The 19,080-nt window shown below is 28.9% G+C and overlaps 1 protein-coding gene across 1 annotated transcript; it reads left to right on the forward strand.

Annotated features, from left to right (window-relative positions):
- The first annotated feature begins 2,449 nt into the window (after window positions 1-2,449).
- Window positions 2,450-18,291, forward strand: LOC111676394 (ATP-binding cassette sub-family C member 4). The gene is made up of 13 exons (XM_023437312.2): window positions 2,450-2,930; window positions 9,004-9,209; window positions 10,680-10,811; window positions 10,883-11,046; window positions 13,666-13,925; window positions 13,991-14,830; window positions 14,885-15,592; window positions 15,656-15,946; window positions 16,035-16,389; window positions 16,450-16,680; window positions 16,739-17,271; window positions 17,336-17,496; window positions 17,558-18,291. The coding sequence occupies exons 2-13, from the start codon at window positions 9,025-9,027 to the stop codon at window positions 17,811-17,813; spliced, it is 4,116 nt and encodes a 1,371-aa protein (XP_023293080.2). The 5' UTR covers window positions 2,450-2,930; window positions 9,004-9,024; the 3' UTR covers window positions 17,814-18,291.
- The last annotated feature ends 789 nt before the right edge of the window (window positions 18,292-19,080 follow it).

Genomic DNA, 19,080 nt, shown 5'->3' on the forward strand with positions numbered 1-19,080 from the left:
AAAACGTAAATAAATGTATAAAAATTGTATATAACAATTTGAATTTGTAATTCCTCGAATGTACGTCGAATTGATGACTGGCTGTTGGTAATGCTTGAAGTATGTGGATTTCCATAACGACGAACATGTGTGTACGATATGAGAGCAATATGTGTGTGAGTGCAGAATGATTACAACTGAAGTTAAAAGTTGATGAGATTTGACCAGAGTTGGGGGTATGTATTATGTGTTAAGTGAAGTTTTTTTTTTATATTTTCTTTTTAGCCAAATGTGTATCACCATATAGTTGCAGCTGATGGATGTGCTACATCATGAAAAATTTTATTCAGGTTCTTCATCCTTAAAAAGATCACTAATTTACGCAGAAGTTTAATACAACTAAAAGGGAAAGCTTTTAATGGAAGCACCAGAAATTTAACATCTTATGATGAATAGTGATCCTACAGCGGAATGTTAATCTTGACTTAAATTAGCAAATATTATTTAAAATGATCTAGTAGGATCAGTGCTGCAATTATACATGCGATATTTATTTATTTATCTATACAATTCAATTACAAATTATATTCTAACCCCATTTTTAACAGGATGACGATGACCATACTAATACCAAAGTAATCTAGCAGACCAGAGTATCTGGTGAAAAACGAACCCACAACCCCCAGACGAATAGGCTAGCACACTACTAACCTACCGGGACACCCAATCTTTGTGATATATAAAAGACTCATTCATTTATCAAAAGCATGGATTCTCTCTATATTGTACTTCATCTGCGAAAGAAATATTTCCTTTCATCCGTAATGCAAAATGTTCCATAACAAAAGGTTCGTACTTAATTTTATGATCTCCTAGAGACATTTACATAACTACACTAATCTTACAATTGAACAATTGTAGAAAATTTGATCAGTGATCAATTTTGTGCATCAGTGAAGGAAATATGATCAGTGATAATGTTTCCTACAGACATTTTAAAAGTGATCAAGTTTTTTTTAGGATTTTAATCAATGATCAAGTTTTCTTGTGATACTTATTCAGTAATAATTTTATGTAAAAATTTTATTTTTGATCATTAAAAAAATTAGAAATTTTATCAATGATCAAGTTATATATGGAGAAATGTGATCCGTGATTAGTTCTTCTACAGAAATTTGATCAAAGACCAAGCTTTTTTAAGACATTTGTTTAGTGATAAATTTTCTTTAAAAAATTAATCAATGATCAATGATCAAGTTTTCTCCAGAAATTTGTTAGGTGTTTAAGTTATTTAAAGAAGTGATAAATTTTTCTTTAAAAAATTAATCAATGATTTTTTTCTATACAAATTCAATTAGTAATCGAGTTTTCTTATACATTTTTTTCAGTGCAAGTTTAATGGTCGAGTTTTCTATAGAAAAAATTGCGCAATTTTATAATGAGCAGCAGAACATTATCGATACATATATCGATACAAATGAATATTACTCACCGTATATCTAAACATGAAAAATATCTGCCTAAATACTGAAGAGATTTGGGATATTATATATCTTTCACTATTTTATTGTGATTAAATCAAACCTGATTTATAGGATACCTGTCTAAACAATGCCGATCTGATATAAATAGTAAATTTATGCAGAAGCTATAATAGTTTTGGCGGTAAGTCGACATATATATCAACATAATTTTCACACCTTTTTTGTAGTAATTTAAACCTAATTGAACAGTAAATTAAATTAGAGATAATTTAAATAAAATTATATAGATTGATTGGCCTGACAATAAACAAAAAAGTTATCACCTGCCGAAAAATAAATGTGAAATGAAATTGTAATGTCAATTGATCATTCAATGAATTATTAATAATTACTGTTTTTCGAGTTCTACATATTAATCATATACACTCGGATTTATAACCCAACTTTTACTTTGATACATGGTGGAGAATCATAAAAAACTCATAGGATTTTGGTGAAGGGCATAAAATTCATTAGCTAAGTCTGAGCGATCTGGCTTTCTATACAAAGGTATAGGTCGTTTCGGTATTTCTTGGACAAGGCTAGTTCTTTTGGAATATAAAGATCAATAATTTTTTAAATTATATTCAATATAATTTTCCTTCAGGCTTCGGTTTGATTGATTAAGACAATTCAAGTTACATTTTAAAATTAATTTGATTACAAAAAAAAAACGATTAACTATTAAATTAACCGAATAATTTTGTTCAATAATGAGTCATTACCAATAAATGGCATTAAAATTACAAAAAAGAAAAAAAGAAATTGTAAAAAATAAAACACGCAAAATATTTACTCATCACATCATACATCAAACAATAACACAACCAATTATTTGGAGCGGCATCAAACTCACACACACACAATCAGATCAAACATGTTGTTAGCGACTTAGTTTTCTCTAGTTTATTTACAAATCATAAAACACAAATTACCAACACTTTTTGGTTTTGCAAATCAGTTGCGTCTGGTGTGTTTACGGAAAATGTTGTGTTCGCTGGCTGGGTGGGAATTTGGCGGTAGAAATTAGTAGCGTGCTTGTAATTAATATTATTAATGTGACTGGTTGACTTGACTCTCGTCATAGTGTTTAATATAAAAATAACCTGTTGGGCGGATAAAGGAAAATAATTGTAGTTTTCGAGAGAAAAATGTGAAAAGAAAAAAATCAATTGAAAACAAAAAGTTTTATACAACATTCAATTTAACTAGTTAAACTATTATTTTATTAAATTAACTAGAATCTACATATTAAAAGTTTTTCCTTTGAAATTCCATTACACAATTTTAGTTATACAAAAGAAAAAAACAAGAAAATATAAAGAATAAAAAAAAAACAACAACATATGAGTTAAAAATTCGGTCACATAAATGCTACGTATCGTATTGAATCGAGAGTTGTTGTGTTTGGTGTTTGTTCATTAAGTTGTAAGTGTGCGAGAATGAAAGAGATATTTTTTGGTATAAAAAAGAGTATTAAAGAAGAAAAACAAATAATAATAAAAATTGCATTATTATAATTTTTTTGTTTATTAAATTTATATCTAAGTAGCTGACATTAATGTAAACTATAAAAGAAGTTGTATAGAAACAGTTATAATTTTTGATAAGAAACGATTCCTAACAGAATTGTAATTGTGACATTTTCATTAATCAGTCAAGAGTTTAGAAAAAACGGCGCGAAATATGTATGTATGTAAATAGTAATAAAAACTTATTCTGATAAACTATTGCAGCTGTTTATTTATCAAACAAATACATTTAAAATTAATAAAAGTTTTTTTTGCTTGTGCTGAAAAAAAACTATTATTTAAATTGAATTTATGGTTACTTTTTAATTTAATTTTCTCTACACAGAAAAAAAGTTTCAAAGCTGTTATATACGGTTGTCAGATCTTACAACGTTGTCAGTAAAATGTTCAAAAATGTCTAACTAATGAAAAATATTAAGGAACTTCTTTTGCAATTTTTTCATAAATATCGTGAAAAAAGTAAAAATTAAAACATTTTATTATACTTTGTTTCCACTGTTTTAAATTTTTAGTTCATATATTAGAAATGTAGTAAAATAAACTAGAACAGCTGTTGCAACAGCAGACAGGTAAAATTAATAAAGAAAATGTTATGACAGGTATAAATCATTATATTAAAGAAATGACAAAAATCTTAAATAAAGATTTAAACTAAAGGTTTAATGTAATTTTTACAAAATTGTTAAGCTATGTATGCACGATTGTTAGATCTTACAACGTTAGCAGTAAAATTTGCAGAAAATGTTTTAACACATTGTCAACTTTCACATTTTGTCTTGCAACATCGTCAGTAATCCTTTCTCTGACAATGTTGCATCAGAAATATTTTTATGTTCATGCAATTCTTTGTAAGATCTGACAACTGTGTATCACAGCTTTAAGTCTGAGGCAGGGTTGGCACAATTGATACAATGTTATGCCAATGACTAATTTTGTACAATTTTATAATATACATATTCCCTTATTAAAATAATAATTAAAAAGTACTTTTAACACAAAGTACCAATATATACCGACCAATTTTTTTTTACTAAACTTCAGAATAGGATTTAAAAATAATCCTGAAAGATATTAAACTCAGACAACATTTAACAAAGAGAGTACTTTTTAGGATTATTTTTTGTTGTCTAGTCTAATGACTAATCTATAGTTTTAAAGTACTTTTAGGATTTAGTACATAGAGACTATTTTATGAATTAGTTTTTGGACTGGTATAAAAGTCTTCCGTATTTTCTATAAAATAGTCCATTGGCTAGTCAATGACCAAGTACATTGAATAATGAATTTCTTAATATTATATACAAATATTAATTGTTTACTTATTAAAGAAGTTGGATTAGGTTGCTTTTGTTTTATATTGTATATTATACAACGCTACAACGATACGACATCGATTGTGAGTTGGACAATAGATTTGGTACAATCGGATTGTAAAAAGTACGGCTGCAGAAATAATAATTCATTCGTTCGTAAGGACGTATTGTGTTTAAACTTTAGATGAACATTTTGTTTAACGCGTTTTTTTAATTGGCTAAAGTAGATTAGAACTGGAGTCCTTGTGGCTGAGATTAAAAAGCCTCACACTTAAAACCGCTAATAACAAACAATGAAAGATTAGATAAGGCCATAATTAATTTACATCCTAATATTCATTATATGTATGTACATATGTATATAAGGAAACGACGTAACTGACGTTTTGCTGTTATCGGCTAATTTAACATTCGTTCGTTCCTAGTATTGAAGCAATCTGTTTAAAACGGTTTTTAAAAATGTCACACAGAATCACATTTCCCAATGATAGCAATTTAAAGTTTTCTATTTGACAGTTTGTGTTTACACCAATTCCCCCATTGCATGTGCAGCAAGATGACTAAACGATTTTGTTTCTAATTGAAACTGCATAACAATGTCTAGACTTGAGGAAAAAATGCAATGCATATTTCTTATCTTATTTGTAATCCTAACAAAGGTGGTAACAATTTGATGATGTCAAAATGCTTAATTCTTACTAAATATACGGTAAATATGTGTGTAAATTTACAATATAAGATTGAACAACTTTATGACGTTGAAGTACGATAACCCAGAAAAGTATTAATCCGATTAATTTATTGACCTTGTACAAATAAGTATTGATAGCTGAATGTGTGACAAAGAAAATGTACATAATATTAAGGTGACCTAATGTAGATTATAGGGCATCTGCAGTTAAGGTAAATTTTCTATAAAGAGGAAAATTTCTATAAAATAGAAATTTCTCCGAAAAAAAAGAGAGTTTTTCAAAAAGTTCTATTAAAATATATAAAATTTTAAAAATTCTCTACAAAATCATTTATCTACATTTTTAAAAGATATTTTTTAATTTTCCAAAGATTTTAAAAAAGATTTCTATAATTGTTTAAAGAAATAGAGATTTTTCATATATTATATATAATAAAGAGACATTTTTCTATAATAGTAAATTTTCTAAAATATTCTGTAAAATCTAAGAGATTTAAAAAAATAATAAGTTTTATATAAAGAATTCTCATTAAAAAAGTAAACATTTTAGTTTCTTTAAAAAATTGCGATTTTCCTTTTAAAACGAAGAATTTTCCTTTTAAAATGAAGAAATTTTCTATAAAAAAACATAAATTTAAGGAAACATTCTATAAAAATTAAACATTTTAAAAATGTTTTGATAAAAATGAATTTTTAAAATTTTCTATAAAAATGAGAAATTTTCGAAAATGATTTATAAAATGAAGTGGTTTTGAAACTTTTCTATATAAATTTCGAAATTTTTCTGTAACTAAGAAATTTTTGGTTTATTTCTATAAAAATTAGACATTGTCGAATGAGAATTGTATGAGTTATTTTAATAAGGCCTCGTGTTTGGTTAAAATAGCGTATAAGGATTTTAGTAGGGATAATAGCCGGACACTGCTCAATTGGAGCCTTTAGGGGTAATGGGGTCGGCTGCACACAGGATTTTTGCAGGTTGTGCAAGGACAAAGAAGAACTGTAGACAGTAGGGCATATTTTATGCCACTGTCCCAGATTACAGAGTCTAAGACTGAAATGGCTAGGAAAAGGATTCCACGATGAACTAGGGAACGTAGCAGGGTGGGCTTTATCAGGGGAATCTTTTGGATTATCAGATAACAGACAATTAGGATTTCCCTTCCATGACCACTTCCATTTTTTGTTCTCTTTTTGGAGAAAAAATCTCACTCTTCTCATCACTCTTCTCTTCTGTTTTCTTTTGTTTTTTCCTTGTTCTTTATTAAAGGGATTCACAATGGACTATTGGGTCTCCGATTGAAAATTTTCTACAAAGAGACAGAATTTTCTAATATTTAGATTTGTAATAGAATTTCATTAGGATCGGAAGTAGAATTATTTGCGTATTTTTGTTTCTTCAGAAAATGAAAACGAAAACTTCTTTCCACTTTTTGTTTTTAAAGTGGAATTGAAATTTTTAAGTAATTTATGTTTTTTCAATAACTACATAATTTGTAATTGGGTGAAGCTTAAACAAAATCGATCATAATAATAATGCGAATCTGATTGTTTAAAAAAAAATCTAGTATAAAGTAGTTTTTCGAGCATTATCTTAGTTTTTATGTAAAAAATTAAAATTTTTTAAAACAATAATAATTTTTTAATAAATTTATATAAAAAATAGATTTTTTTTAAATTTTTAAAATTAAAAAAAGAGTTCTTTTCTATATAAATTTAAATAATAGCTGTTTTGAAAAATTTTTATAAAAAGATAAAATTCCCAAATTAAAAAAGTAAAAAGTTTGAAAGGAGGATGTATGTTATAAAAAATCGGAATATGTACAACTAGACCTTCAATATGCCTGTTGTTTGCTCCTTTATTAGTGTTTCTGCTGCGATATGAACTCTCGACCTTGGGTCTAACAATCTAGAACACTAACCCTTAAACCATCGAAGGTACAAAGAGAAAAATATTTTAACATTTCCTTATATTAATTAAATTATTTATAAAAATTTTGAAATTTAAAGAAAGAAGCTTAAATAGTTTAACTGTCTTATTCATAAAGGTTTATAAAAGGTTTATAGAATAAATTTTGTATGAAAAAATGATTTATAAACCTTTGATAAAAGTTTATGAATAAGACCTTAAAATTTTAAGTTCCCTGTTAATTTTTCTTTTTAGAAATTTAATTACGTCACAGAAATATTTACACATTATATATAATGGAATTAAACTGAAATTACAGTAAAATTTACTCGTAAAAGAGTACTTGTTTCTTTTAAAATTCCAAAGAAAAACAGGTGGAAACACATAAAAAATGATTGATAATAATTTAGTCTGAGATTACGATCATTTTGTACACATCGTAAATATTTTTATACCCTACACCACTATAGTCGGGAGGGTATTATACGTTTGTGCTGATGTTTGTAACATACAGAAATATTGGTCCAATACCCACCTTAAAGTATACCGATCGATTCAGAATCATTTTTTGAGTCGATTAAGACATGTCCGTCCGTCCGGCTGGCTGGCTGTCCATGTAAACCTTGTGCGCAAGGTACAGGCAGCAATTTTCAAGATAATTTGATGAAAATTGGACCAAGCATGTTTTTTGGCACAGGGACGAAGCCTATTGAAAATGGTTGAAATCGGTCCATTATTTCACCCCCCATACAACCGTAGGTACCTCCCGATTTGAACTTTTTATGCCATAATTACGTCAAATATTCTACTATCTCTCTAAAAATTGGCACAAATAAGTTTTATATAAGTATAAATGACACTGCAGATTTTCGTAAGGATCGGCCCTTATTTGCCCCTAGCCACCATACAAACCCCCCTTCAAAACAATGTCTTAAACGTCTAAAATTGACTTGTAACCCTTTTCCCAAATTTAACGAGGACCGGCCCATATTTGACCTTTATAAAACCACATTTAGAAATTTTAGTTTTTTTTATCAATAAATTGCTTAAATATTTTGGAATTATGGTAATATTTAACATAAAAGTTTCTTTATAAAAATAAAAATTTTAAAAATATACTCATGGTGTAGGTTATTATATGGTCGACCATGCCCGACTATACTTTTCTACTTGTTTTATATATTTTATAAATATTATTTAACCTATTAATAACACTGTCTGTGGTTTTTGTCAAAAAAAAAAGAAAAAAAAAACGATAAAGTTATTGACTTTTCATTTATAATTGTTTATGATTTGCCAAATAATTAAATATAATTAAAATTCTTATCTAAACAAAAAAATACTTGTTTGATTTGTCAAGTTATACGTAAATTGCACTCAAAGTACAATGACTTTAATTCTTATGTTTAAAATAAGCTAACAAAAGAGGACATAAACCAAATATTTAAATGAAAAGAGGAGATATGCCTATTGTAACATAATTTAAATTAAACGCAATAACAAAGAAGTACTTTTGTGACAATTATAAATCAAATAAAATTATTGTTAAATTTTAAGATTTTTTTTTTTTTGTAAAATGATTCGTGCTCGTTGCAATTTAGGTTAAAATACAAGGTCTTTGCAGACCACGCTTTTATGAGTTGCGATGATTTGATGAAATGTAATGGAGCGTTGTACTGTAAACAGAAAACAAAAAAATTTACTCATTTTGGTGATAAGAATATAAAATTTGTTTGTATTTGTATATTAAATTATTTGGATTGCATTAGATTAAAGCTTTTTATTTTACATATTACTTATTATATGGCATATTTTATTTACAAGATGTCTAGGAATTGACTAACATTAACATAACCAGCGGATTAACAAAAGGCAAATAAATAAATCGCTATATAATTATAAACATTGTTATCTGTGTCATAAACTAATATTTATTCTCAATTATGTACAGCGAAGTTTGTTGTTTATCTGGCAAATAATAAAGGATTGTCAGTTAGATATGATAAACTTTTAATTAATACATATATTTATATAATTTTATCTTTATTTTTAATAGCTTTTTAGAATTTAAAACATTATGGATAGCTCACAGAAACCACAAAAAGAAAATCCACGCAGATATGCTAATATATTGTCACAATTAATTTTTGGTTGGTCTATACCTTTATTGTATAAAGGTTCACGTAAGGGTCTTAATACGGAAGATTTAACAAAATGTTTACCCGAAGATTATTCCGAGGAGCTGGGAGATGAATTAGAAAGGTAAATTTATAACAGGAAAGGAAGATAATGATTACACAAAGTAATTTATTACATGATCAATTACAATTACTTGCAATTTTAAATAAAGTTTTTAAAATTTACATTTACTTGTAATTTGCAATTGACCAATAACCAATTAAAATTACCTGTAATTTGAAAAACTTCAATTACAAATAGTTGAAAGTGGTAAAACTTCAATTACAATTAAAAGTAATTGTAATTGACCAAGCAATTACTTTAAATGTAATGTAATCATTACCCTCCAAGTCTGATTTATAACATCTTGGGTTAAATGAATAATTCCATTAACTTCCCAGCAAAAATAAAACGAAGTACTTCCAAATGAATAACATTTATCACCACTTCAAAAGTAGCACTAAGGGCGTGTTTCTTACTACTCAGTTAAACTAGACTTAACTTGCTGTTAGATTAAACTCGGAACAAATTTAGGCGGACTTTAACCAAAGATTGTGTTTTTCAGTTATGAATTTAAGTTCAGTTAACTTTATTAGTATTGCCAATCTTTCACTCCAAAACATAAACAATGAAAACAGCTGTTTTTTTTTTGCAAATAATACTTTTGTAAAATGAAAAATTTTGGAAAAATGTTAAATAAACATTTAAAACAATAATAAATAAAACAAAACAAATCAGAAAATTGCAATTTACTTAAAATATTAAGTTTTTGTTCTTCCGAAGTCATTGTTTTTATTGTTTTTGTTAATTGTGTTTCTCACTTATAATTTAAGTTTAATTGGCCAATAATACTCAGTTAAACTAAGATAATACGTAACGTTACTGTTTACTGAAAAACACAAAACATATATTAAACTAGGTTTAAACAAAGAGTGTAGATTATTATCTTTATCTGAAAAACCCGCCCAAAGTAAATTTTTTAACTTCTGTGGAAGTGATGTTAACTGACGTCCAAAGAAGCTAAAAGAATCCAATTTTGTTTTTGTTTAATTTAAGGTATATTTGTTCTGATTTCAACCAATTTTATTTTGAAGTTAATTGATTAATTTGAATTGTTAAATTGATTGATTCATTTATTTATGTTAATATTATTTGAGTCAAATTAGTTGTATTCTATAAAACTAAAAATTCCCTTCCTAATAACTTCTAAAAAAAGAAAATAAAAATTTCTTCCTGGCAATGACTTCTGATGTAGTGAAGTTGGAATCAAATCAAAAAGGACCTCCCTACTATGACAAGCCTGTGTTGAAATCATAACTTCTTCAGGTCTTTTTTATTACTTCCATGTAGTAAATTCTACTACTTTTTCGCTTCTTTGGAAGTTCTTTTTTTTGCTGGGTTTTAACAATTAAAAGTAATTGTAATTGGCAAAATTTCAATTACAATTACTTTAAATGTAATGTAATCATTAACCTCCAAACCTGATTTATAACTTTTTAGATTAAATGACAAATTCCTTTAACTTTAACTTTTACTTTAATTTTCCTTTTACAGACACTGGTATAAAGAAGTAGAAAATGCACGCTCTAAAAATCGTCAGCCTCTATTGCGTAATGCTATACTTAAGACCTTTTGGCGTTCAGCTATTGTTGATGGTTTAATAAGTCTTATTTATATTGTCATCAAGTGAGTAGAATTTCAAAATTTTGTTTTTATTAATTGTTTATTTATTTATTTTATCTTCTCTTACATTCTAGATCTCTTATACCCGCAGTCTTGGCTCAATTATTGCTGCAATTTCAAAAGCCCATCAATAGTATAACCAATACATTTGATACACAGTTGTCTTATGATAATTTGACGGGGCATCGTAGTACACGTTCTATTGGAGATATTTCAATTAATAACAACAATGAGGGCAGTAAGTAACTAGCGTAAACATATTTGTTGATTTAATAACATAATAATTGAATACACGTTCATTTAAAATGTGTTAATAATAATAGTGATCAGGGTGTTGATAAGAAATTATTAATTTACTATATTATTGTTATCGAAAACTTAAGCAAAGACGTTTATAACATAAATTCTTTCTTCCACTAAATAAGATTTTGTTTAGATACGAATAGATAGCTAAAGTTTTGGTGGAAAATTTTTTTAATATTTAGTGTTTGTTTATTGTTTTCACATAAACATAAGTGTTTTAGCACAATATTTATAATTGTAATTTAATCGCCAAACTAGTACTTTAATTATCAGCTAACCAAAGAAAAGTCCTCAAACACTTCAAATTATTGCTTTAATTGTTACATTTCATAAGTTCATTGCTTTAATTTCATTGCTTTAATTGTTACATTTCATAAGTATTCCCATTCTAAAAATACATTAATACTATGTGCACTAGTTTTATTGTATACTATTTATTTGTTTAAAACTAAACATTTTATGGATTAATCTAACCACAGAACAAAGACTGCTCTATTAAAAAAAAACAAAGATTATTAAATATTTTAAGGCTTGGCTACAAATTAAACAGTTTTTTCAAAATATCATATAACAATGCTCTTCTATAATATTAAAAATCTATAAATCCAATAAATTTGCCAACTTGCAATTTGAGATTTGAAAAATTTCTAGCGTTTAAAGAAAAGTAAGCAAAATTTGTTTTAAACAAATGTTTATTTTAATGAGAAGTGGTTTTATTTACATTTAAATTGAAAACTCGTTAGTTTTCTGTAAATCAGCAAAAAGTTTATTTTGTTTAAACAAAGCAATTCTTTCTATTTTTGTCAGTTAGTTGTGCAGAATTTTATTAGGACACAAGTGGGTTTAAGGCGGGCTAAGCCAGTGTTATTTATTTGTGATAGTAGAATATTTGACGTAATTATGGCGTAAAAGGCCCAATTCCATTGAAATAATAGAACGACAAAAGACTTTGTCTATAGGCCAAAAACGTTAGGTCCAAATCATTACCTTGCGCACTAGGTTTACATAGATCAGCTATCGACTATGAAAGTGATTCACCACAAAGGTATAATGCCCTCTCCTCTGTAGTGGTGTAAGGTATAGATAAGGAGGGTAGATACTCAATCAATCATGAGTGGCTCTCATGGTTCCTCCTAATTGCAGTCCCGTTGTGTTACTCTAGTGCTGGTACGAGTTCATTTGATTCTTACTCTCTACTTCAAGATTTAAAATATCTGATTTACAGAATTTAGAATATTCTTTAGGCATATCTCAGATAGCTCATCCATACAAGATAAAGCAGCAATGCCAAAGCATTGTGAGGTATTGTTTATTCTTCCTCCTCATTATTACAACTACTATAGAGTCGTTATATTCGAGACCCATTCTCCTAGCGCCACTGTCAATAGGACTGATACCAGAATTCTTATCTGTTCCCTGCGAAAGCTTTATAGTAACCTTGATTTGGGAGCATCGTATAGAGGCCAAATTGACCTCATATTGAGGCAGGTGGTTTTCCTGAACCATCTGATTTGAACCTTTAGAGATATCAGTAAATGCGTCGATTTCGTATTCCCCTCTTATCGCACCATCCCTGGCATGTTCGTCAGCTATACAGGGGGGTTACTCCGTATTTCGATTCGAAAGAAAAAGTTTTTGAAATGTATGTAACATACAAATTCGAAATGTTTTTCATTCGAATCAAGTTACAAAGTAACCCCCCAGTTTCCCTTATAATTACTATGTCCAAGGACCCATATTTGCGTTTTTGTAGAATGTCTCGCTAACACACTGAAGGATACCCGGCATCGTTCGGTTAACCTATCGCAGCTTTGCTTTCCGCATATATCACCCGATATTTGTTCATATCTCAGCCAATTGGCGACTCGTTTTATAGCAGATATCTCTTCCTCTTCCACTTCTCCTGAAGCCGTAAGGTATAACTACATGATTTTTTTTAATCTTGATAAATAATTGAACAAATATTATATTTTTAAGCATCCTTATGATGAAATATATAAATTTTTAAAAGTTTTAAAAAAAAATTTGAAAATTCGAATTTTGGAATATTCTTAAATATCTTAAAAATTTATGAAAAATTTACGTTTTTAACTAAATTTTTATTCAAAATTGATGCATTTAATAGAATGGACTCAAATAAAACGAAACAAAATATTTTTTAAATCCTTTTCTTTTCGACGTAATTTTAAAAGTTATAAAAATAGTTTAAAATCAAGTCCGAGTTTTCGAAATTAATTTCGAAATTTCAAAAATTTGAAATTTTAAACTACACTGATAAATATTAAAAATATTAAAATTCGCAAATATTTTAAAATTTTAAAGTTAGAAATTGGGACCCAAATTAAAGTAAAACTACATTTTTAAGAATTCTCAAGGCTTAGAGATACTTTTTACATTTTTAAGCGAACACAACTTCGAACTTTCGAAATTAATTTCAAATATTTGAAAATATCTTAAAATCTGCATTAAAATAATATCTTTCCGATTTCGAAATTATTTAAAAACCAATTAAATTAAACAATTTAATAAATCTTTACCTTTTTTCTATTCTTAGACAGTTTAAATGCTTTAGATATCAATGGAAAACCTTCGAATAGTGAAATCGGCAATACTTTGGGTCCAGTTAGTAATCAGACATTTGCTGAAGGTTTTACAGATGGCATACAAGCTATATGGTACGATGTTAACTCTTTGGGTGCTATATTAGTGTTATCCACACTGCTGGGATGTTTTCTAATACATCATGTGGATTTAAGGCAAAGATTAATGGGTGCACGCATGCGCATTGCCTGTTGTTCGTTAATATATCGCAAGGTTGGATAAAAAAATACATATTTTCAAGAAAATGCTTATAATAAATTAAAAATATTGTTCTACAGACAATCAGTCTTTCCATGAAAGCTGCTGGTCAAACGCCGGCTGGTTATCTCATCAATCTGTTATCTAATGATGTCAATCGTTTGGATTATGGTTTCATTTTTGTGCACTGGATATGGATTATGCCTTTACAGGCTGTTCTTATTTGTTATTTAATATCACTTAAAATTGGTCTGGCTGCAGTGGTAGGTGTAGTGGGATTACTGCTAAAAACTATACCCGTTCAGACAGGTCTCAGTAAATTGGCCTCTAAATTGCGCATGAAAATAGCCGAACGAACCGATGCTAGAGTGGGCATAATGAATGAGCTGGTGCAAGGTATACAGGTTATAAAAATGTATGCCTGGGAGAAACCATTTCAGAATGTTGTGAAAGAGGCTCGACGTAAAGAAATCAAACAGATTCGTTATGCTTCCTATTTGCGTGGTTTCTATTTAAGTACCATGGTCTTTACAGAACGTTCTACGCTATATATTACCATTGCTGCTGCTGTTCTTATGGGAAACATGATTTCCGCCGATATAGTATTTTCGGCAGCAGGTTATTACAATATCTTACAATTGGTGGCCGCCATTTGGTATCCATTGGCTGTGTCATTTGGTGCTGAAGCTTTAGTATCACTAACACGTATACAAACATATCTGCAGCAGGAAGGTTGTGATGATAAACCGGCTGCTATTACGTATAAAAGTAATAATGAGGGCGATAAAGAAGCTGTGGTACTTAAACAGGTGGGCGCAAATTGGGATCTTGCGAAGCCTAATAAAACGTTGGAGGATATTAATTTAGTTATACCCAAAGGACAACTGTGTGCTGTTATAGGGCCAGTGGGAGCGGGAAAGGTATGTGGTGAACAAATATGATTGATAGAAAATGTTAATAATTTATTTCCTTAGAGTTCTATAATACAACTTATTTTGGGAGAACTTCCCATAACAGATGGTGAAGTAGTGGTTCAGGGTGATTTATCTTATGCGGCCCAAGAACCTTGGCTTTTTACCGGTACCGTGCGTAATAACATTTTATTTGGCGAAAATTATGATCGCAAACGTTATAGAGACGTCACTAGATGTTGTGCCTTATCCACCGATTTTGAACAATTACAAAATGGTGATAAAACCATAGTGGGCGAAAGAGGAGCTTCTTTATCGGGTGGTCAAAGAGCTCGCATTAGTTTGGCTCGTGCTATTTATAAACCAGCATCTGTTTATCTATTGGATGATCCCTTAAGTGCGGTAGATGCCCATGTGGGTCGTCATTTATTTGATGAAGTTATTGGTCCTAAGGGACGTTTAGCCGGTGAAAAGGCTACACGTATTTTGGTTACCCATCAAGTGCACTTTCTAACCGAAGCCGATTGGATTGTTATTATGGAAAATGGTAAAATTTCTCGGCAGGGTACATACAACGATTTGATTTCTAGTGAATTGGATTTTGCCAAATTACTGGATCGTCCTAAACTGACAAAGGGAGACAGCAGTTCTGCTTCGGAAGATCAAATGACGTATGAAGATGATGATGATATACCCTTTATGGATGGGCAATATGATGCTGGTTATCAGCCCATACGCAGATCAAGTACAAGCTCGTTTTCAAGGAAATCTGTAAGTTTGTTGGTTTTATACAAATAGAAATGTTGTTTATTGTTTTTTTTTCTATCCCTGCAGGATAGTTTAGATCGTGAAGTAGTTGATACCAAGGAAGCTGCCGAAGAGCAAGCTGAGGGTGGTGTTAGTGGTAGAGTTTGGAAGGAATATTTCAATGCTGGTTGTTCTCTTATGGGTTTTTGTTTTATGGTCTTTGTTATGATAACATCACAACTTGTGTGCAGTGGTTCGGACTTTTTTGTTAATATCTGGACGCAACAGGAATATTTACGTTCCACAAACCAGCCCACCGTTCTGACAACCTATGAGTGTCTTTATATTTATGGAGCTTTAATAATTGCTGTTGTGGTGGTAAGTTTAAAGAGAATTTTTTCAAAAATTTCATAGCAAATTTGTTAAAATTGAAATAACTTTAATATTTATTTTAAAAAACTTTCAGATGACTACTTTCCGTGGCTTTCTATTCTTTAAAATCTGCATGCATGCTTCCAAAGTGCTGCATGATCGCATGTTCTGTTCGATACTTAATGCCACCATGCGTTTCTTTGATCAAAATCCTTCGGGTCGTATATTGAATCGTTTCTCGAAAGATATGGGTGCCATAGATGAATTTTTACCAAAAGCTATGATGGATTTCATACAAATAGCATTGGTTATGTTTGGCATCCTAATTGTGATATGTATAGTTAATCCCATTTTATTATTGGCCATATTCATAGTGGCCATTATTGATATGTTGATATTGAAGGTGTATTTAAGACCTTCACAAGATCTTAAACGTCTGGAGGGAATATGTAAGTGTTATGTTTGATATATATAATATAAATAAATTAAACATCTTTCCTTTTCTCTAGGTCGTAGTCCTGTATTTTCTCATTTATCGGCCACATTATCGGGTATAGCCACGATTAGATCTCGTAATTTACAGGATACTGTTGCCAAAGAATTTGACAATTTACAAGATGTTCACAGCAGTGTTTGGCAATTGACCATGGCTTCGAATACAGCTTTGGGTTTGTGGTTAGATTGTGTTAGCTGTTGTTTCTTAACCTCGGTTACTTTTAGTTTTATACTTTTAAGTGGACGTAAGTATTGGAAAATTTGTAATTTTTTAAGAAATAATTCAATTAAACTCCTTTACAGAAACCTATAGCGGTAACATGGGTTTGGCTATATCACAGGCCATGATTCTCACCGGTATGGTTCAATATGGTGTACGTCAAGTGGCTGAATCTCTACAACAAATGACCAGTGTAGAACGTGTACTACAATACACTGATCTGGAACAGGAAAGTACTGTAACAAAACTGCCTCCCTCAAATTGGCCTACTCATGGTCTTGTCGAATTTCGTCACATGTATTGTCGTTATGATCCCAATGGTGAACCTGTTTTAAAAGATTTAAACATTATCATACAACCTGCCTGGAAAGTGGGCATTGTTGGTCGTACGGGTGCTGGTAAATCATCTTTAATTGGTGTACTTTTCCGTTTGGCTTACATAGAGGGTGGTATTATCATAGATGGCATAGATACGGGTGATATTACTTTAGAATCTTTACGTTCGAAGATTTCTATTATACCTCAAGATCCGGTATTGTTTTCGGCTACTATACGTTATAATTTGGATCCTTTTGAAAAGTATTCCGATGCAGATATATGGAAAGCTTTAGAAGATGTTAGTAATTTTGTTTCTTTTTGTATTAAGGCAGTAAAATTATTTGTGAATATTTCTGTTTTAGGTGGAATTAAAATCTGCAATACCCGGTCTGGATTTCATGGTTACCGAACGTGGCAGTAATTTCAGTGTGGGTCAACGTCAGCTAATCTGTTTGGCCAGAGCTGTTTTGCGCAATAATAAAATTTTAGTTTTAGATGAAGCTACAGCCAATGTAGATCCACAGTAAGTAATTAAGAATTATTTATAAAATTTTTTTTTACTTAATTCCAAATATCTTTTCCAGAACTGATGCTCTTATACAACGAGCTATACGTGTTAAATTTAAACATTGCACAGTACTTACCGTTGCCCATCGTTTGCAAACCGTCATGGATTCAGATCGTATATTGGTAATGGACAATGGTTGTGCTCGAGAATTTGATGTGCCTCATTTATTGTTAAAAAATCCCAGTGGAGCTTTAAGACAAATGGTTGAAGCTACCGGCAATGAAGCTGAAAATCTTAAAAAGATGGCCAGTAAAGCTTATAAAAGTACTTAGTAAATAAGTAACATAAAGTACTTAATATACATATAAGTACTTATCAGAAGCATTTATACTCCAAAGATGTTTTTATAAGAAAAAAAAGCTTCATTAAATACATGGCGAATTTATTTTACTATTATACTGGTACTTAGCCTAAAATGTCCATTTTAATAATAATACTAATAATAAATAAAGTAATAGTTCAAACAAGAATATTTTTATAACAATCATTAATTAAAAGAAAGTTTTATATGTATATTATTTTTTATAACATCATTATCAAATATTCTTATAATGTTAAAACACTTTCAACAACATTTTAATTTGTATTTTTAAATTTAATTGGTTTATAATTGTTTACTAGTATTTTTTTGCTTTTAAAATAAGTTCAAAACATAAGGGAATGTATAATAATTATGAAATAAGTTTTATGTTATTACTAAATAACGTGTTCAAAATTAAATTAAAAAAAAAGAAAACTCATACAATCATTGATGATGTTTAATCATCATTTAAAACCAAATATCAACAAATAAATATTTAAAATAAAATCTTCAAACTTTTGTTTGAAAACTTAATTAAGTTTAATGATTCAATTTAAAAATATATAGTGCATTTTAAAGAGTTTTTAAATATAATTGCAATACTCAAAGAGAGATTGAAAGAAAACTGCGGGTCCTGACTGAATTAGATTTGAAAGAAGAATCATACGTTTTTTTAAATATACAAAAATCTTCTTGAAAGATAAATAAATTTTTAAATATTTTCGAAAATTTAATAAAAATAATTTTTTTTCGAAATTTTTTTCAAATACAGAATTATGTTGAATAATTTCTTAAATAATTTTTTACAAAATTGTATCCAAAAATATAATTTTTCGAAAATTTTACTTTAACCCTCATATTCATAAACAAATTTTTATTTTATAAACGATTATTAAATCAAATTTCGTATGGAAATTTTGTTTTATAAACCTTTTATAAAATAAAATGCTGTTTATGAATAAGGGGGTAAAAGTGAAATTATTGGAAATTTTTCTATTTGAATAAGAATTTTTTCAAAAAAAATTTCTATTCGTAAGAGAATTTTTCGGAAATTGTCTCATTCTGGTTTTATATTTATATTCAAAAGAGAATTTTTCGGAAATTGTCTCTTTTTGGGAGTGAATTAACGAAAAATGCTTTGTTTGAATGAGAAATTTTCTAAAAAGAATTTCTATTCGAAAGAGAATTTTTTGGAATTTTTCTCTTTTTGGGAGTGAAATAACCAAAAATTCACTGTT

This window comes from Lucilia cuprina, chromosome 4 (genome assembly GCF_022045245.1).
Source record: "Lucilia cuprina isolate Lc7/37 chromosome 4, ASM2204524v1, whole genome shotgun sequence".
Lineage (NCBI taxonomy): Eukaryota > Metazoa > Arthropoda > Insecta > Diptera > Calliphoridae > Lucilia > Lucilia cuprina.